Below are 20,608 nucleotides of genomic sequence, written 5' to 3'. Positions count from 1 at the left end.
GCGGCCAGCTGCAGCCGAGTGTCTGTTTCTTCCAGACCCCCATCGCTTCTAAGTTGGAAGGTTTTATAGAGTTTATTTTAACAAACTTCAGATGTCCGGGTTTTTCCCCCCACCGTGCCTTTGCAGCTCGGTAATTGAGTCGACTTTCAGAGAAGCATGTCTGCAAGCTCAAGGCTTGTACTGTGTTTGAAAGGCTTACTTTGAAGTTGCTCTGCATTTTGATTTGGTGTAAGAGTACCGTTGTAACTAGAAGAGCTTATATTTTAGTTTAATAACATGGCTATGGTTATATGAAGAAAACCTTGTTCCTACTGATAATTCCCAGTTTAAATGCACTTCTAAAAAGAGTAAATCATAAAAGCAAAAGTCCCCCTTTGAAATACGCTTTATTTTAAATGAAAGTGGCAGGAAGAAAAAAAGTGGTGGTTGATGCACTTAAAGTAATGCAAACCAGTGCCTCAAATGTTGGTGTGCCCTGTATGTCTGTAGCGCTGCGCTCTGCAGGGTACAGCTCTGCTGTGTTGTGTGAAATCATCTGGTTGTGGATTCCAGCAACTTTGAAAGACAGAAAAAGATGTGTGAAAGATGGAAAATGACAAAATCAGAAGATGCAATTGGCATAAGTCTGGGTGTTCATTTTAATGCATTTAACACAAGGTTCAGAATTTATTCTTCACATACAAAATAAATACTTTTAGAGAGCAGTGCTAGCGGTCTGACAGGCGTGCTGGTAGAAGAGGTCGTTACTAAACTTTTAGTCTGATGTTTGCTAAACTGTGTAACGTGCCTGCCTTTCTGGTGTGGGGTTCTTGGCTATGTGGTGGTACAACATCCTTTGTTCCCACGCATGGTATAAAGAATGCTTTTGTAATGATGAGATTTCTGTCTGCTTTCGTCTCCATACTAGATGTGCAAGATGTCTTCAACTGTTTGTACTCAAAGCAGCTGAGAAGAACTGGAATTCAAGATGAGAACCAACAAGGTGTACAAGCTCGTCATACATAAGAAGGGTTTTGGAGGCAGTGGTCAGTATCTCCTGGCTCATAACGGTGACACCAGCACTCACAATTAACTGAGTTATTGATCTTTTTAACAAAACGGTGAAGATGGAACTTTGAGTGACAGGCAGTATCGCCAGCCACATTTTGGAGAGCTTTTTTCACAGCAAGATACAGCAGAATAAAATTGCATTTGTCAGAACAGAATGAGATTGCACCTATAAAATAAAATTGCTTTATTCTACCTCTTCCCCTTTTGTTGGGTCACTTTTGTTTTAACCTTGTATTTCAGTCACTCTTAATAAGTGACAGACAGGTCAATGGCTTGTGACTGTGTGTAGGTGTGTTTCTGTGTACTAAGAAAAAAATAATTTATTTGATTGTTCCCTACTTCTAGACTTAAAATCATAGCAGGTTAATAAAGCTTGTTAAGATTCTATAGCTATCTACTTTCCTGCTTATGCTTGTTGTATGCAAAACACAAAAGATTCTGCTTGCCTAATTAAGGCTCATTCTTTTGCTGGACAAAGCTTTTGTGAAAGTTCTGTGATTTGAACGAAAAGGGTTTGCCCAGAAGAGTGGCTGGATAGGAGCACTGTTGTGTAGCGAATATAAGGTGTTGCCGATATTAATCCTGGGCTAGTGTGTTAATGTAGAGTAAGCTGTTGCATACGAATGTGCAAGCACCTGTTTTTGGTATATATCTGCTCACTGCAGTTTTCCTCATTCGTTTATGTCTTGTAGATGATGAGCTGGTGGTGAATCCTAAAGTATTTCTTCAAATCAAGCTGGGAGATGTTGTGGAAATTGCACATCCCAATGATGAATACAGGTGAATTCTCTTTTTGCTGATGTCAGGCAGGTGTGGCTAGAGCACTGAAAGGGCATGTTCATGTGAGGTGGTTTCTAGAGTGAGGGGCTCTTAGAGCTGATGTAACTTTGCTTCAGGATGCTCTTTTTTTTTTTTTTTCCTGCCTGAAGTAAAGGGGATAACTATAGCAGGAGCTCTTCCTTGAATTTTGTGGAATTCTTTGTGTTTGGTGTTAGTTTGCTGACCTTTCATAGGGCAGGTAGTACCTGAATATAGAGTCTACAGCGTCTTTATCCTCTTCATAGAGCTGCTGTTACCTAATGATTATTCTTGCATGCTATAGTATATATAGGCAAAATTAAAACTTCCTGGTTGGCTATAAAAACATAAACCTTCTTATGTGAAGCTGTTCTTCCTGCAGCCCCTATCTGAAAAGTAGGAGTATACTTGTATGACGTTCTGAGAAGTTCCTGTGTAACTTACTTTCCCATTTAGAGTATCGTCTTTACCTAAAGAGTACTTTATAATAGGTATAAAGAACAAGACAGGGTGACAGGCAGAGAGAATGAGATATGAAGCTTTCTAGAAAATAACAATGATTCTACTCAGCTTATCCCATGCTCCATGTTACTATATGGTCTTGAGAGAGAGATTTACCAGAGTAAACCGTTTGTATCTCAACTTGTCTACTTTTTTTCTTTTTTGCATGCTAGTCCCCTGCTTCTCCAAGTGAAGTCACTTAAGGAAGATTTGCAGAAAGGTAAAACTCGACTCATAGATGCATAGTAAAATCATAGACAAAGATTGTGTGATTGGGCTGTACCTGTGATTGACGAATGCATTTATTCTGACTTTGTAAGAAAATCAATGCTTTGATTCCTAAATGCTATTTAGGAATGGAAGGATTATAATTTTATCAGAAAATGAATAGCCAATTTTATATCTGCTTTTGGTTGAGTAATGTGAGGTATGGTGTGGTTTAAAGAAAACTGGCTTTTTAGCCTTAATTTTTTGTTTCTGCATTCTGACTGGCTGTCTATCTTCTTGCAGGAATTAAGTCAGCCTAAACTTTGAGTTTTTCTCACCTACTTCGATTTTAATGACTCTTAAATTGGGCAACCCCTGAGAGAAGCTGTTGTCTTTTGCTGAGGCCCTAAGTTTTTCATGACAATCTCACTGTATTGGTTTTGTACTTGTGAACCACTTGAAACCTTTTGGGGCTGTTCACTTCTTTGTTGTCCTTTCTTCTTTTGTGGCAGAAACTATAAGTGTGGATCAGACAGTTGCACAAGTTTTCCGACTGCGGCCATACCAGGATGTCCATGTGAATGTTGTTGACCCAAAGGTGTGTGGCTTTGCAACTTTTTTCCATCTGTCCCTTCACTGAACTCAGATCAGAGCCCTGTGAATTTCCATCTACAGTAGCATTGGGAAAAAAGGCATTTATTTTTTTATTGAAAGGTATTTAGCCTTCTTTCCAAAGAAAATGAGGCTTGGGCAATTGAACTATTTGTCTGTTTGTTATGTGTCTCTCTTCTCTCCTTACCATCCCTGCTCTCCTTTTGAAGTTTATTGACGAGCTTCAACACAGCTTGATAGAAATCTAGGAATTTCAAATATCTTTAAAATTTCAGAAATTCAGGATAACCAGGTAGAGTAAAAAGAAACAATAAGTGGCCCAAAGAGGAGCCACGGCATGGATTTGCATTATTTGTCACCAGAGAGCCTTATAAGAGAGACATCTCTTGTAAGTGTCCCAGCTGTCAAAAGAGCTTCAGTCAGAGCTTATATTCAGCACAAGACAAAAGTCTGCAGGAAACGAGGCTTCCTTAATGTCATGAACAATGGAAGTAAATTGTTTTACTTCTGCTTCCAATTTGCACTGAGACTTGTAGCACAGATTTAGTCCTTGGGCTTTTTCTGGTCACATTGTGCAGTCTCGCAGCTCACAGTAGCTCCAGGTACATGCACAACTTTGGCAGTTACTCCGATGGGACTGCCCTTTTGTCTTGCATCTGTTAGGGGTATTGACTTGGTTTAGAACAGCCCTCCCTGTAACATTTGGTTCTTAACAGAACAGATTGAAGGGTGCTATTTAGGGACAACAAGTAAAACCTAAGCACTGTTTTTCTTCCGTTTCCCAGGAGGTGACCTTGGATTTGGTGGAGCTGACCTTTAAAGATCAGTATATTGGGCGCGGGGATATGTGGCGACTGAAGAAAAGTTTGGTAAGGCCTTTACTGTCTTTATGTGTAGGGTGGAGGAGATTATGTGCCTTTTTCTTTGCTTGCTGTAAAAGAATCTAAGTGTTTTACAAAATACAGAAAACTGAGGATGAGACCAGTGTCAGCAGCTTCTGAGGAACCTATGCTGTAAGTGGTACATTGGAGTTGGAGACATGGATGTAAGTGTGTTGCAGAAAAAATGAATCCCACCATTTCCTACTCCATTGAAGTAATGTTAATTACTAATGTTGAGAGGTTTTTTCTTATGTTCTGAATTTTAATGATTTACTACATTTGGAGGGAATTGAATCCAAATGTTTTTCAAGTATGCTAAAGTATCCCCTCTCCGATAGTACCACTTAATAAGCAACTATTGGAATGTTTTGGTTTTGCATCTCTGAAGTGCAGTCTTTGGCTCTTCTGAGTGTAGTGAATTAGATTAATCCAACAAAAGTTCATATGTGTTTAAAACTTTTCTGTTGTCTGTTGCAGAGGTTCTGTAGGCTGAGATAGTAGTAGTAAATATGCTCAGGGGTTTTTGTAATTTTATGGCAGAAGTCAGATGTTTGAGCATGATTTTTTTTTTTGTAAATTGATTTGCTCGCTCTGAGCCTACTGTTAACACCTGTCACGATTCTTTCTTAGGTCAGCACATGTGCATATGTCACGCAAAAAGTTGAATTTGCGGGTATCAGGTCAGTGCCTCCTTTGAGGGCTTACTGTTACTTATGGCTTTACATTAATGAGTTCAGAGTATCCAACTGGGGATTCTTCTCTGAAAAATCCTTCATGCTTTATTGTTCTCTTACTCTTCTACAGATTTCTGTCTGCACTGTGGGGTGGCAGAAGGCTTCTATTTGATTTGGGGTGGAAGAAACTAATAGTAGGACAGCCAGCCACGCTTACTGCCTCTGATGAATGCCAAATAACTACCCTTTTACCTCTTATAATATTTCCCCCCTTCCCAAGATGTACTAAGAGCTCACATGAGGGTTACTTCAGTTGCTGTTGAGGTGACAAAGGGACAAGGAAATGTGTAGATGCAGAGGGAAATGGCTGTTTGATATCTGTTGGATTAAAGATCAAGTTTTAACCAAATAAACTTCTTACTCTATCTTCAAATGATCTTTGAATACAGATTTTGGGACATCCCTTATTTGCTCAAATATTGATTCTCTAGTCTTCTGGTTAGCTAATATTCTGCACTTCTTTTCTTTCAGGGCTCAGGCAGGTGAATTGTGGGTGAAGAGTGAGAAAGTCACTTGTGGATACATCAGTGAGGACACCCGGGTAAGATTTCAGGGAGCAGGGGAAAGGAAGATTTTCCCCTTCCTTTCCTTGCCATGTTTCTTGTAATTTTCTGTCTTGCTTGCAGATTTGTATGGATCATTTGAATTGGCTGTGTTGTAAGGTGACGAATGGCAATAAATTCAGGAGAATGAATGATGAGTAGACTTAAATTCTTCTGCGCTGGCAGCACTAGGAATTCCTCAGGCTGTTGAAATGCCAACTCATTAGAGGCAGTGATGCCAGATGCCCTGTGATGCAGTAGGCACAGTCCTAGAAGTTGCTCTGTAGTTAACTTCTGCGTTTGGCCCTTTTAGTGAATGTACCTTATTTGAAATAAGATCTTTCGTTCCTTTGTAGGTGGTCTTCCGCTCCACTTCTGCCATGGTTTATATTTTTATCCAGATGAGCTGTGAAATGTGGGATTTTGATATTTATGGTATGTAGGCAACTGACCTGCCTGACTGTGAGTGTGGATGGCAGCAGCTATCCTTTCTGCCCCTACTAGAAAACTGCCACTGCTATTTGTTTCTGCCACTGCTAGGAAACTAAAATATCCTGCCTTTGGCCTAGGCAGTGCTCCAAGGTGCGCTGTGATGCCCTCTTAGATCCTTACTTGGAGCAGCACGCTTTCCTGTCTCCTGGGTGTTCTGTAATCTTCTTGTCCCTACTGTAGGGCCTGGGTACCATTATCTCAGTCATGAAATCAAGGGGGGCAACTGACTGTGGATCTTGGAAAGGTTTTCTGTGGATATAAACATGTTTGGTGATGAGGGCAGGTGCATGCCTGTGTGGATCCTGCAACCAGAAATGTATGGAAGTCCTGTGCAAAAAGGACCTTGATGTTTTAGATTTCTCTTGACTTTGTCTTAGCAAGGAAGCAAAACCCCTGCCTTAGCCCAGGTAGAGTCAGCTAGAAGTGTTAAAACTGTAGGCATTAAGAATGAGTCACTTATCTGTGTCATTGTCCTATTTTTTTTCTGGCTTAATTCTTTAGCAAACCTCTTACCACTTCCTTTGACCATGTGTTTAGGCATATGTAACCGGGCAACTATTCAAAACTGAGCAGGGGATCAGTTGTGCGTACTATGCCTAAAAGATAGTACAGATGCTTTCCCAGCATGCTGCGAATGTGTTGGAAAAATTAATTTAAAGGTCAGATCCTTTTGACAGTGAGAATCCTGTTTACATCCTCTGAAACATAGTCATGCTTTTTAATCGTTTTATCATCTTTGCTTTAGTGATATTAGTGTTCATTATGCATACAGCTGCTCTGATTCTAATAAAAATAATTGTCCTAGAATCTTAGGGTTAAATAAACCCCATAGTTGAAGTAGCTGCTGTTATTTGATGGTTTGGAGATGTTTACTTTGCAGGGGACCTGTACTTTGAGAAAGCTGTGAATGGTTTCCTTGCAGACCTCTTCACAAAATGGAAGGTAAATAGCTTATTGAGTTCATCCTGTTCTGAACGAACAAGACAATGCCATCTTAACGAGCGTGTTGATGTGCCAGTTTGAGGAAGACCCAGGTTGTGTAAGGCAGTGCTAAGATTTACAGGACTAGGAGAGGTGGCTCCTGGGCATCAAAAGAGTGGCTACTGCAGTTCTGCATTAAATCGTATATGTGCCAAGTGATCTCAGTACTGATCTGTTGTATCTGCTGTGTTTGTATCATAAAATTTGTTTGTGTGGAAGCTCTGACTGGACTAAAGTCACTAAATGCAATATGGTTGTTTGTGCTTCTGCAGTAATGCACAAGTCTGTTGTACACAATTTTATTGGTTCCAGGACTCAGTTCTGAATATTTCCCTGGTACAGTGTGTAACCTGTTTAGTGCTGCTATCTTTTAGCATGAGGGGGTTGTAGTATATGGGCCACTGATAATGTCCAAGCTTCTTGAAAGTGAGCTGCCTCAAAAACAAACAAAGCCTCACTACCTCTTATGGCTGAACAATCCAGTGCTGTCTCCTGTCTCGGTGCGTGATCTGGCTCAGAGCCAGGTACAACTGCAGTTGGCAATCCTGCAGCAGATTTCCACTGACTTGAGAGAACCGTATCAGTACTCAAAAAGAGGCATATATGAAATCTGTAACTGGAGTTGAAAGAATAGCTAGACAAGGAAAAAAGAGTGACATCCTGAATGTGTAACATCTATGTATAGTACAGTTCACGATGGTCCCAGGCGTTAAGGAGAGCAGAATCATGCCCAAAAGATTTGTCTTATTTTCATTGTGCTTTTTCTCCATTGGAGAGCTATTAGGAGCCCTGCATGACTTGTCTGTAAAATGCCTGTTTTGCTTTAAGTACTGCTGTACCATGTTGGATATGGGCCTGAGCAGTGCTGGGGCTGATGGGGCTTTTCAAGCTTTTCCTTTTGAGGGAATGGCCACTGTGCTCTTTACAGCTTAATTCCATTGCCTGCATTATCACTGTAACTGTTTAGTGCAGTTTTAATTTTTTATTTCTCTGGAATTGTTAGGGGCGTCTCTAAAAAGTAACAGATGAGAATATCATTGGCATGCGTATGTATAAACAAATTGAGTTGTCTGTCTGGGTTTTTTTTTTTTTTTACACAAAAATCTTGTATGTTGGCAGCCACAGAGAGGTTTCTTTAGACGCTAGTGGAGAGAGTTCCTGTTAAATGCGATATAACCTAGAAGCACAGAATCTATAGGGTGGACCATTACATTATTCCATAGAGGCATATGCAGCAGTGATGCAGATGTATTAATACAGCAGGCTACCTTTTTCTACTTACCTTTGATCCTAGGTGTGAGGAGAAAGAGGGTGTTACTATATGTGTATATACACAGTTTTCTACTGAATGTGACCCATAAGGTTTACTTTTTTTCATCTTTTCTTCTGGACAGGAGAAGAATTGCAGCCATGAAGTGACAGTGGTTCTATTTTCTAGAACGTTTTACGAAGCCAAATCTATAGGTATGTAAATTCTGTATTTTCATGTTTCTGTTTTTATATCTATCTCCTTTTCTCTTGAAAGTTGGTCACAGGCTGCCAGTGACTTTTTTCCTCTATTTTTTATGCCCATGTTCAAAGTATTCCCTACTAAGCACAGTGGATACGCAGCCATTCTTATGAAAGTACTGCAATGAAAACTACATAGAAGAATAGATGGCAAATTTTCCTCGTAATAGTCATGCTGTCATATTGTTTTAAAAGCAATTTTAATATTGTGTAAGAGATCTGATATTTCTCAGAGGTTTGGGGTTTTTTTTAATGGAAATAACAGCTCCTTACTAGAAAAGATTTCTATTTGAGACCATAGGACAATACCTGCTTTTTCTTCTGTTTCAGATGAGTTTCCTGAAACACATCGTGCATCGATTCGGCAGGATCACGAGGGAAGATTTTATGAAGATTTTTACAAGTATGTCTTCCTCCCAGTTTTTCACCTCTTGTCCCGCAGTGTAGATGCAGCTTGTGTGGAGAATATCATGTTGTTAACTGTAGGACCTTGCAAGGAATTAAGATAGTGAAAAACATCTATGTCAGAAACTGGCAGCAAATTGATGAGTGCATCTGTGAGTGCACACCCATATTTTCTAAGTCAGTCTTCCCCGTGCATGTGAGTATTGTGTTGTCTGTGCTCTATTGGAATTGCCAATAAACTTAAAAGTTCTGTAGCACTGGGAGGAGTTTTTGCGTGAGGCTTGGCTATTTTTCAGGTATTTACATTCTTGAGTAGCTGAAGAACAGATGGTGCCATTGCTGAAACCACAAGTGTTCCCAGTTGGATACTGAGCTCTTTGGCTGATGGTCACTACAGATGCAGCTGTCGAAGCTGTCACTTGATTCTGAACTTGGTCTTGTTAACGATCTTACTGCTTTGCAGAACAGTGATGCTATTTGACATAAAATGTTGATCACCTGTTTAGGAGCAAGATATTACTCTGGCTGGGGATGTGCCCAGCTTTGTGTGCACACCTACACCTTGGTGATTGCTACAAGTATGCAGTAGTTCTGACGTGCTGCCCAGCAGAAAGAAGAAACACTCACCTTTCTGTGCATTTCTTTTTCTATAGTTTGTTCATCCCTTCTCACTTCTTCATAGCTTCCTTTCATGATCCTCATTAAGTTGTGCTCTTTCTAGAGTTGTAGTTCAGAATGAGAGACGAGAAGAGTGGACCTCGTTGCTTGTGACCATTAAAAAGCTTTTCATCCAGTATCCTGTGTTGGTACGACTAGAGCAAGCAGGTACAAGAATCCTCCTTTCCCATGCTTTTACCCTTTTTTCTCTCTTTTTTTTCCTTTGTTCTTTTTCTTTTATTTTAAGTTGTCTGTAAACTCTCTAGTTTCAGCTGGAGTCTGGTATTATCCTACTTAGTGCTCTCCTGGCTAGGCTATTTTGCTTGGGTCTTTCTGTGAGATATACCAATAACAATTTTGCCTGTAATTTGTTGGAGCGATAGGATTTACTACAAATGCAGTTTTATTTTGGCTGTTGGTGGTTGGTTTTTTTTTAAAGCTAGTCTATGGAGAAATAAAATGTTTTTTCTTTTTCTTCCTTCTGAACACTTGCCCAGAGGGCTTTCCTCCAGGTTCCAATTCTACCTCAGCACAAGGGAACTACCTGGAGGCCATAAATCTTTCATTCAATGGTAAGTTATGAACAATGGATAAAAATATACAGTGGAGGAACCATTAAAGCAGCTGCCAATAAATGAATGTGGCCTTCTGTTGCCTGTTCCTTAACATTGTGAAGAGGAGGGGAATATTAGGTGGTTAAGTGATCATTTTCAGGCTCAGAAGAAATTTTCTTATGTGTGTCTCTGGAAAGCCAGTGGCTCTCAAATAACTGAGTATTGGGTATTTCAGGCTTCAGGAACCATTTATAAGGCCTTGTTAGGGTGAAACTTTTTCTTCTAGCTTTGTACCTTGGAATAGAAGTTGAAATTTTTAAATTTTGGAAGCATTTCAAAAGTGATTTAGGTGAAGCTGATCCATCTTTTTTTAGCAGGGAGATGGATTTGATGGGCTGGAAAGGCTCTCCAAAGATCTGCTTTTTGTGATTCTGTACATCAGATGTCGTTCTGTCACCTTAATGGCTGTTTTGTTACTCCCATGCGAGGGAGCACAGGGTGTTATTTAAAATTATTAGTAATGGACTTCACCTTGTTAGGGTTTTTCTGGGTTGGTTTGTTGGTTTGTTTTTTTTAATGAGATGTTATAGAGGAAACACTAAGCATATGAGAAAAAAAATTCCTTTTTATGTATCTGGTTCCCACCTTCTCTTCTGCCCTAACTCCTCTATCTCCTGTAGCTTTATTTACACCCTTGTCCAACAACAGATGTTTATAAGCCCTCTCACGCTTGCGTGTGCTTTGTGGAAACTTAATACAACTGTTAATAGAGAGTCACCTCCCTTGCTCTGAAAAAAAAAAAAAAAAAAGCCCATCCAGCATCTTCTTTCTTTTCAAGTATTCTCTAATCCTTTCTCTTAGTGTTTGACAAGCATTACATAAACCGGAACTTTGATCGGACTGGCCAGATGTCTGTGGTTATCACACCAGGTGTGGGTGTATTTGAAGTCGATCGACTCCTTATGATTCTAACCAAACAGCGGATGATAGACAATGGTAAATAACTAACAATACTGTGCAATCTTTATGAAGGAAAACATATATTTGAAAACGCTCTAGCCTTTTCTTGCTATGAAAAAATATCTATTGTAACTTGTGTACTCTGGAAAGAGGGGTTACAGCTGGAAGACTTGTGTCCATACTTCATATTGAAATGGGCAGATTTTCAGAGAACTTACAGGCATTTAATTTCTTTTGTTTGTGATAGAGAACTTCGCCTGTCCATCCAGACCTTTCCCTTAAAGGATAATCTTGCATGACTTGCATTAGTTTAGAAGAAACATTTCCTATATCCCCAGTGGTACTGTTGTTTTGTTACATATCATGGGACTGTTAACTACAGTTTTCAGTATAATTACGTCTTAAAATCTGATATGAATAAAAATTGGGCCTTCAGCTCGAAGTGATGGTCTGTTTTGGCTTAGCATATCAGTCCTGATGGGTGGATAGCTGAACTCTACTCTTTTGTTTACAGGGATAGGTGTAGACTTGGTATGCATGGGAGAACAACCATTGCATGCTGTACCACTCTTTAAGGTAATGCATGCTTCTTTTCCCTTCTCTCTGCCCATACTAGAAATGTTTACTCATTCTGTGACTAGCTAGACACAACTAGTTGCTATGATTCTGAATTGCAGCTCCATAACCGCTGTGGACCTGGTGACTCCAGACTGGGTGATGACTACAATATTCCGCACTGGATAAACCACAGGTAGGTCAACTCTTATCAGCCTTTGCTAAACAGTTCTGCTTTTCTTTCCTCTTTATAATCTGTTGAATTCCCTTTCTCCTTTCATTGCTTATTTCCTTTGCTCTCCTTGTGAAGCAAAGACATATACTATAATAGTCCCACAGCACTCATGGCATTAGTGCAACATATCAGAGATGATAGGCAATTTGCAGAGGAAAAGGTTTTGATCTTAAGCTCTTCTTCCAGCTACCTTAGTTCTAGCCTTTAGCTATGCTCAAAGGAAGTCACAAAGCTAAATAAAAAATACAATCACTTCAGCTAGATTGGTTATTAGTCCAAACAGATACATCCCAAGTGAATAGTTACGGGTAGAGAAAATGTAGAGAACATGGATAAATGTTGGAACAGTTGCAGGGAACACTAAGGGCTCAGTGTTCCGTTGCTTCACTCCAGGGCGTGGTAGGCTTCCTTTCTGCTTTCTGTTAAACCTTCTGTGCCATAGTACTCTCTTGTTTTCCTACACATAGAGATCAGGGCTCAGGATGAAAACTATTTTCTCAGTCCTTGTTCTGCTGTGGAGTTTTCTTTTTTTTTTTTCCCCCTCTCTCTTAATACCTCATTTTATCTGCATGCATGAATTGACTGTTCTGACCATTCACTATTCATCTCTCTCTTAATACCTCATTTTATCTGCATGCATTAATTGACTGTTCTGACCATTCACGGGTTGCTTATACCTAGTATTTTCAAGTGGCTGGAAGGTGTCTGATCTTTGCTGTAGATGAAAAAGATGTTTGAAGGCTTATAATAAGGCAGGATTTAAAAGATTCAGGCAACAAGAAACAGATTTTAATGAATAAATTATTTCAAATGGGAGGAGGTCTGTAGTTTTCAAGCAGTTGTTGTGAGTCATTAGTGTCATGTAAATTAGGGAGAGAGTGGTGTGAACTGCACAGCACTGTGTAGACAGTGAAAGTGGATACCTTTCTGTAGAAAGAGGAAGTGAACTTCAGAATGCAGATGTAAGCAGAATTCTAGACTGAGGCAGTATGGGGATCAAAGGCTGGTCTTTAAGGAAAGGGTAGCTTCTCTCAAATTAACCATCTGTCAGTGTTTTCCATATGTTGTCTTATGCAGAGAAACGTATCCCGTTTTCTCCATCTAACAGCTAGCACAAATTCATGGGCTGTTTGCTGTGTAGCTAACCAACTATGTTCAGTTCTTAGACAGCTGAGCCACCCTGTTTTTCCTTTCAGTTTCTACACATCCAAAAGCCAGCTCCTGTGTAACAGCTTCACTCCACGGATCAAGCTGGCAGGAAGGAAAGTAGGTATCTTTCTGATTTATCTTTTCTTCTTACTAGCTTGTCAGATAACCTTTTCTCAGAGAAGCATCAGAATCTTTCTAGCAGGTATTCCAACAGCTGTAACTAAGTTTCTGTGTTAAAATACAGTGAAGGCAAAGCTGTAATGATTGTTGGCAGGGATTGTGAATGAGGGACTAGTTTCTAGGTCTTTACTTTCTAGGATGAAACTAGGTGAGAAATGTTTTGGCCACCATAAAAATTAGTTTCATTCTGTAACAAAGAACTCCATGGAGAGGAAGAAAGGTGTTGACAAAGATGTGTTTTTTATACAGGTTTGTAACCAAGCATCAGTATTTAATACTTCCAAAGTGGTTTGGCTGCCTCACTGAGTCAGCAGGATAAACTTTAAATCTGATGCTTGATGACACTGGGGGATACTGCCTTAGAACATGCTGACTGTTTCCCTTCTCTGTCTCTTCTCTTGCTCTTTCTTTTTTTCTTTTTTTGTTTTTTTGGTCACTTCATACCTCCTTTGTTGGACCCTCCAGCCGCTGACTGAGAAAGCAAAAAATAACAGAGATGCTTGTGAGTAATTCTGGTCTGGACTGATCTATCCCACTGACTCCCAAACTAAGAAGCAGCTGTAGTAAGACAATGACACTTCAGCAAAAACACTACTGATGAGATGCGGGAAGGGACAGTTGTTGCGGAAAACCATCAAAACCACGTAGTTGTTTTCCAGGATGTTAATGTGCCTATATCAATTGCTTTCTTGGTAGATAACTAGTATGGAGGGGTGAGTTTCTGTCCTGGCTACTTGTCACCTGGCTAGAGGAATAGATGGTGTCAGGCTGGTGTACTAGTGGTACTATTTGTGGGAGTAGGATGGGAGGGCATTCACTGGCTTGGGATGTTGTCAGTGCTATGACCACAGAACAACAGTGGGAGAAGCCTGCATTCTTCTAATGCCACCTTGTTTCAAGAAGGTGTACATTCTAAAAGTGAGGCTGTCCATTCTTCTAAAGATGCTTTAAAATGTGCAGTTCCCTTGTGAGGGGACTTGAGGCATCTGTTCATACAAGGATTGATTTGTTGATTGTTAATTTAATGTCTTGGATACATGGGGGAAAGATATTGGGGCATCAGCAACCCTGATTCAGAGGCACCAACTTTGATAATAGTTGCTCCAGCTAATCTGCTCATGAGACTTTTGTATGTGATTTCTTTTGGAATAGATACTTCCCTTAGTGATGATAGTTGGATACCTCTAACTTGCAGATCTTGAACATTCTTGAAAGAGGTTCCAGTGCTGTATGATTTTTATTTCAGCATTAGGGGCTCCAAAAGATGCTGAGAATGCCCTGCCTATCCAGGTAGACTATGATGGTTATGATGCCCAGGTGTTCAGACTGCCAGGCCCATCCAGAGCCCAGCGCTGTACCACTTTCAGGTAAGAGGCTTGCAAGTGTACTAGTTCTAGAGTAGCCATGTTATAGTGTATATCTTGGTGCATAAAATGCTTTGAGAAATGTAAGGACAATTAAGCTCCACCTGCTTACAATTATACAAAAAGCTTTATTTGTTGCTAGTATTTGTGGCTGGTTGTCTGGTATTTTATTTCTAAGACTGTGTGGGCTCTAGGAAAAGGCATAAATATACTTTTTCCTTACATTTTTAATTTTATCTGAAGTAGAATGAAGCTACTCTCCCTTGCTGAGTTCCTAGCTGGGAAGTTGCACAATATACTTGCACAGAGTTGTAGAAATAGCATGAATTTGATGCACTGTGTAGTAACTGGTCCTGAACGTAGAGTGGTGGGGGATCTTCCCTGAAAATAATGCCTTTCTGAATGAGAGAAGACACAGAGAAGCTGAGTGCAGGTTCTCAAATATTCCATGGCCTTTCCTCTGAGAAGAAAGGCTAATTATCCTCAGGTCCTGGCCGAAGTCATTGAACAACCTATAAATTTTAGTGCTTTTTCAGGAATATAGAATTGATGAACTTGTTTTGAAGTATTTTTTTTTTTGCTTTCCTTCTTTCAGTAGTATTGCCTAAATCTGATAAAGCTGTGCTTGCGGACTCGCTTGTTAATATGAGCAGCTTATAGAAATCCATGCTGGAAGATGCCAGTACAGTTTAATGTAGTTAATAATTCCAAGTAGTCTCCCTATAGCTATGAGTTCCTAGCACTGTAGGCTCAGGTATAGGATTTTTTAGACTATATCTATACACCAGCTTGGTGTGGTGTCTGTAGAATTGCCTAAAGAGTCGAGCATGCCCCTTTCACAGCTGATGTGCTGGAAGCATTTTAGTGTTCTGTTCTTCCATTATATGATGCACAAAAGTATGTAGTACCCACACAGTCAGAAAAACAGTGATAGCTTCCTTGTAGTTCACTTCTTGAGCTCACCTATTGAGTCTCTTACATGACTTGGGCCTGTTCAAGCCCCTTGATAACCCAGGAATTAATCTTTTTCATATCACTGGACATATCTGTTTGTTTTCAGCAGGTCTGTGAGGGAGAGAGAAAGTCGTACCAGAAAGAGCTCTAGTTCCTATGACGTCTCATGCAGCCCTTCTCTGCAGAGCCGCACGCTGCCGCCAGAGGAGGTGAGGAGCCAGGCTTCTGATGACAGCTCACTGGGCAAGATCTCCAACATCCTAATGATCCCACGGCCTCATCTGCACCAGTGTGAAGTCAGCAGCTCTTTGGGCTACACCAGCACCAGAGGTCAGCCAAAGGCAGATGGGAAAGTACCTTAGGTGTTGAGAGGGGAGAGAGAATATTGAAGTTTGTATTGGCCACTGCCAGGCCAGCACAGGGGAGATGGTGCTTCTATTAGCATTTGTGGTACACCTTTTCCATGGCTCCAGCTGCGGCTGGGTGTGCATTCTGCCTTTGTTATCCTTGTGCAATTCCATTGCTTTTTAATTGGCTTGTCCTAAATAGAAGTGTCCTGACACTGATTTGCTCTTTTCCCTTGTCTATTGCCGTCTTTAATATTTGACTATTCTCCTGTGCCTGCCTGCAAATGTAGACATATACAAGTAACTTTTTATTATTCAGGTCACCTATAATCTGACAAATGAGAATTGGCCTTAGTAGTGAGCTCTGGGGGACCCTGCTTATAACTCCTCTCTCTGGGGATTTGTTGTCATTAAGAGTCACTTTCTGGATCCTTCCTTTTGACAACGTACTGCTGAGCTATCTTGATGTGTTAGCAGTGCTGACAGTCTCCTTTTTTGCCTTCCAATTTAATTTTGTTCTCGGACAGTATGCAGTATCTTCCACAAACCCAATTAATTTCTAGGTAAATTGTATTCTTCCTCAATTGCTCAGTCTTCTGTAAAACTCTATCCCTGAAGGCTCTTTATGTTTTGGTTTTTTTTTCATGTCATACTGTATGACACCTGATACCATATTTGTCCTGTTACAGGAACTGGATTTACTGGTGTGGAACTGCTGTCATGCAGTGTACTTCACATTACATTTACCTTTCATGTTTTCCCCTGCTGTCAGTTAATATACACTTTTTTTTTGGTATTTCTGTTACTCCTTTAGTTTGAAGGATAGTCTTGTGACCTAGCTGAAGGTGTGCAACTGGATGGGGATGTGTGTGGAATAGGACTGGTGGGGAGGGAAGAGTCAGAGTAATTGAGATATTTTTTTTTACGTGGTCTAGTTGGCAGTACAGAGTGGTAAAAGAGACCCTTCCTTCTCTTTAGGATTTCCATTTGTTGATGATCAGAGTAATTACTACTTAGTAATCTAGTTTATTTCTCTCTCCTGTTTCTAAATAACTGCACTTCTGCTCTACGTTGAATAGTAATGACTCCTAGCTTGCTGAGATCATGACCCATGTCTTCCTGAAGTAATCCCTTGTTTCAGTGGTCAACTCTGAATGTTACAAAAAAGGCTTACGTTGCTCGGTTGTAGCTTCTGCTATGTCTTTGGTACTCATCCTGAAGTTTCTGGTGTGTTAGTCTCTTGAGTTTTCAAAGCTCTGAGTAATTCTTCATAGTTGACTTAGCAAGTGGTTTCTTTATGACTTCATTTAATATAAAGTGTCAACAGCATACAGCAATACTGTAATGGCAGATGAAATAATATTCTTTCTTATCTGGATTTGTGGTTACATTGTAACTTACAGACTGGATTGAAATTGCTTTCAGCTTCTCTCCCTGCCTACTCCTCAGCTCTCCTTATTCCCACTTACCCTGGGGAATATTTATATCCCTAAGCAATTCAATCTCTTTTGCTTGGCTTCTGCGTGAGCTCACGCTGACTTTAAGTTGTGTTTTCTAGATGTCCTTGAGAACATGCTGGAGTCTCAGCAGCGTGACTCCAGTGCTCCTGGGAGGTTCCACGTTGGCAGTGCAGAATCCATGCTGCACATTCGGCCGGGGGGATATACACCCCAGCGAGCACTGATAAACCCGTTTGCCCCATCCCGCATGCCCATGAAACTTACATCTAACAGGAGGCGCTGGATGCACACTTTCCCTGTGGGTAAGTCTGTTTCGTAGTATATTAGATTGCTGTTACTTTTTCCTTGTCCAAGCATTAACACAATAAGAGAACCAATGTGAACTCTGGTGTTTTGAGGTACTCTGCACTGTAACAGGGGCTGAACTAAGTGTATAGGCTTGATAAATCAGAGATCCTCTTCTTGAAAATATTACCATCTATTGGCAAACTTGCTGTATCAGGTGCTGTGGAACAATCTATAGTAAATGGAAGCTGTTGAAGTGAATCATAACTATAATTTGGGTTGACTTTCAGATGCAGAATTGTTCTCAATTTGTTTAGCGCCTTGTAAGTAGGCCCTCTAAAATGTTTCAAAGAATATTCTGCTTCACTGGCTTCAGAGAAGATGTCAGAGGTTTCATGTCTTTTAAGATTTTGTAAACATGCTTTCTTAATTTCCATTAGTTAACATTGCTTGTGTTACTGACAAAAGGAGGGTACAAGCAACTGAGGAATCGATGCAGATGTGGTGATTAAAGATCAAACTGTAACTGTGTAGGTCCATCAGGAGAAGCTATCCAGATCCATCACCAAACCCGTCAGAATATGGCAGAAATGCAGGGCAACGGGCAGCAGGATTTGACACATTCCTCTGCTGAGCTGCTGGAGCTGGCTTACCATGAGGCAACTGGCAGGTGAGGTCCTTAGGATGAATCTCTGTAGGCTTTGCATGAACATCCCTTTTCCTCAAAATTTTATGTGTGTTACAGTAAGGCAGTTATAGGTTGTGATGTTTAAGTTTAATATGTTGCGTCAGTGCCACATATGCAAGATATAGTTTTATTCTGAGATAAAAAGCACTTTTGGCAAGGCCGGAGATGGCTTACCTCCCCTAATCTGGGGAAGGTGGTAGTTTATCACAGAGAGTTTGCAGTGCACAAGCAATACAGTGCATCATTTCATGGAATTGTTCAAAATTGCCTCATAGAAGCCTGTTTTTAATTCTTGACTTACTATCCCAAGAGCTGTGACCTGCATCCCAGAAGAGAACATTTTTTAGCACAGGGCCTAGCTTTGTCTCACAGTAACTGTTGAGCAATTTCAGTGCTATTTATTCAGTCCTGTCTTCCCCATGTAAGAAATACAGCCATCATAAAACGTCAGGGATGGATTGCAAATGAAAGTACCTGTGTTCATAAACTAGCTTTCTTTTAAAAAATAAGCTTTGGTCAGCATCAGGAGCTTATATTAACTGTTGGCTCTGAGAAGTGAAAAAGATCCCAGTGTTACTGGATGCGGCATGGTTGTGGGAGGCTGTTTTTACAGTGGGAGAAATTAGATCGTTCACTTCACCTAGGCCATTTTTCAAGCTGCACAGTTGTTCTCCAATCTCCAGATATTGTCTTACCTGTTTTTTATCTGATTATTTTTTTTATTGACAACATGTTTTTCATGGTTTTTTTTAACATTTCATTATTAAATGTTGTTTACCAAACCCATTTTGGTAGCTTAGGCAACTTTAGAATTGCTAATAAGTTTGTTTTTTTCATTATTAACTTTGGTATCTTTCCTGCTATGTGTTTCTTTTCTCTTGCATGCTTATAGAAATTTGTGTTACATGCTGTTTCTGGTTGTCCAGGGTGAGTGAGGACATTGCTGGTATCCTCTGCCTTTTTCATCTTCAGGGCTCTCTTTCCTGCTGTTTTCAAGCAGTCCTTCAGGAAATTGCACTACCTAATTAGTCTTCCATGCTTTTTTTTTTCCCCCCCTTCTTATAGGGAAATCTATGTCCTATCTTATAGTTTGTACTGTCCTTTAGAATACTCTAATCTTTTTCTGTGTTGCATAATTTTGATAGGACATCCTCATCAACTTTGTTCCCTAGTTCTGCTTAAAAAAAAAAAAATTGCCTTTTTATTACTTCATAAGTACATCCTAGTATGCTAAAGTATCTTGTCATTAACACTAGTCTCGTGTCATATTCCTGACAATTCTTTTTCTTGATCTCTTTGTTGTCTCTGTGATTGATGTACTCGTCCAAAGCCATTTGCTCAGCCTGGAATATTGTTTTTATAGACCATGAAATCAGGTCTGTAAATAACTAGCTAAGTTTTATTTCTCTCCTGGGAGGTATAGGAGTAGCTGGTTCTCCAATGTCCTGCAAAGATAGCACATTGGTTATTGCTGGACGCAAAGAACAAACAGTATGGACAGATACAGAATATTGTTACAGCATTCTCAGTGCTGCATTTGTGCCTGTTACTATCTCTGCAGACATCATTAAGAGCATGGCTTCACCACAGGCTTAGCTGAGACAGCAGGCTGATTACTTGTTATATCAGCTCTTGTTAAAAGCAAGAAATGGCATGAGTGAGGAAAGTTGGTATAACACTGGCTGTTTTGGTTTTCTCCAGACATGTCAGCTCTCGGCATCCAGGTGACAGTGCCTCTTTCCTGAACTTCAGCGGAACAGAAGAGTACTCTAATGGTCTGGCTGGCAGCAATGGTGCAGGTAACAAAGCAATGATAGAGCGTGGAGTTGGGAGAGAAGGCCCACCCTTATTAGCAGTGACAAAGTAATAGAGCCACAAGTCATGGAAGGTGGGTGGACTAGGCATTACAAAGTAGAAAGAGTCAATAATGGAAAAACAGTTTTCGACTTTGAGTGATCTGTTAATGCTTTTACTTGGACTTTTTGGTGTGTGGTAGGTTTTTTTGGTTGGTTTATTGTTTGGGGTATTTTTGTTCTTGTTCAATGTGTCTCTACTTCTCTAGGTATGTCATAAACTTTAGTATAGAAAGATGTTCATGGTTTACATATGATAAGCTCCCAGGCAGTTGCTTAGTTCCATAATAACAAAGCACCGATGTCCAGACACAAGAAATAACTAAATATGCACTGGTATTGTTCAGAATGTCTTTTCCTGGGTGGAATTGCCTTAAGGTGTCACCCTCTGGATTAAGAAACTCGTTTGATTATATATATTTTACATATACAAGCTGATGGAAAGAATAAAGTCTGGTTGTGTCTAGATTTTGAGAGAAGCTGTAAAAAAGCAGGTTTATTTTGCGGTAAGTTCTGGGATTCAGTGTTTTCTAGCGTTGTCATTATCTACAAATGCACTGTCTCCAGATTTTAAGCACTTTGAACATGGTGCTGCTTATACTAAATGTTATACACAGAACCCAAAATATTTCATGACATTTTTGAGAGAAGACAC

At 40.1% G+C, this 20,608-nt stretch overlaps 1 protein-coding gene across 10 annotated transcripts in view; it reads left to right on the top strand.

Annotated features, from left to right (window-relative positions):
• DEPDC5 (DEP domain containing 5, GATOR1 subcomplex subunit) overlaps positions 1–20,608 on the top strand; it is a 40,931-nt gene continuing 20,323 nt past the window's right edge. For 4 of the 10 annotated variants that reach the window (XM_035898335.1, XM_009642867.2, XM_035898334.1 and 1 more), the window contains exons 1-24: positions 141–228; positions 908–1,025; positions 1,743–1,830; positions 2,523–2,569; positions 3,069–3,154; positions 3,954–4,037; positions 4,680–4,729; positions 5,255–5,324; positions 5,682–5,760; positions 6,698–6,759; positions 8,193–8,262; positions 8,638–8,710; positions 9,434–9,537; positions 9,867–9,941; positions 10,785–10,919; positions 11,398–11,459; positions 11,561–11,634; positions 12,870–12,939; positions 13,468–13,504; positions 14,249–14,369; positions 15,430–15,650; positions 17,226–17,429; positions 17,947–18,082; positions 19,802–19,899. In XM_035898335.1, coding sequence (XP_035754228.1) covers positions 968–1,025; positions 1,743–1,830; positions 2,523–2,569; positions 3,069–3,154; positions 3,954–4,037; positions 4,680–4,729; positions 5,255–5,324; positions 5,682–5,760; positions 6,698–6,759; positions 8,193–8,262; positions 8,638–8,710; positions 9,434–9,537; positions 9,867–9,941; positions 10,785–10,919; positions 11,398–11,459; positions 11,561–11,634; positions 12,870–12,939; positions 13,468–13,504; positions 14,249–14,369; positions 15,430–15,650; positions 17,226–17,429; positions 17,947–18,082; positions 19,802–19,899 — 2,104 coding nt within the window. In that variant the 5' untranslated portion in view covers positions 141–228; positions 908–967. The other 6 variants (XM_035898332.1, XM_035898333.1, XM_035898328.1 and 3 more) reach the window with 3 other exon arrangements.

This window comes from Egretta garzetta, unplaced genomic scaffold (genome assembly GCF_000687185.1).
Source record: "Egretta garzetta isolate BGI_Z169 unplaced genomic scaffold, ASM68718v1 scaffold7, whole genome shotgun sequence".
Taxonomy (NCBI): domain Eukaryota; kingdom Metazoa; phylum Chordata; class Aves; order Pelecaniformes; family Ardeidae; genus Egretta; species Egretta garzetta.
Note: the sequence above shows the minus strand (reverse complement) of the source record. Positions and strands in the feature narration are given on the sequence as shown.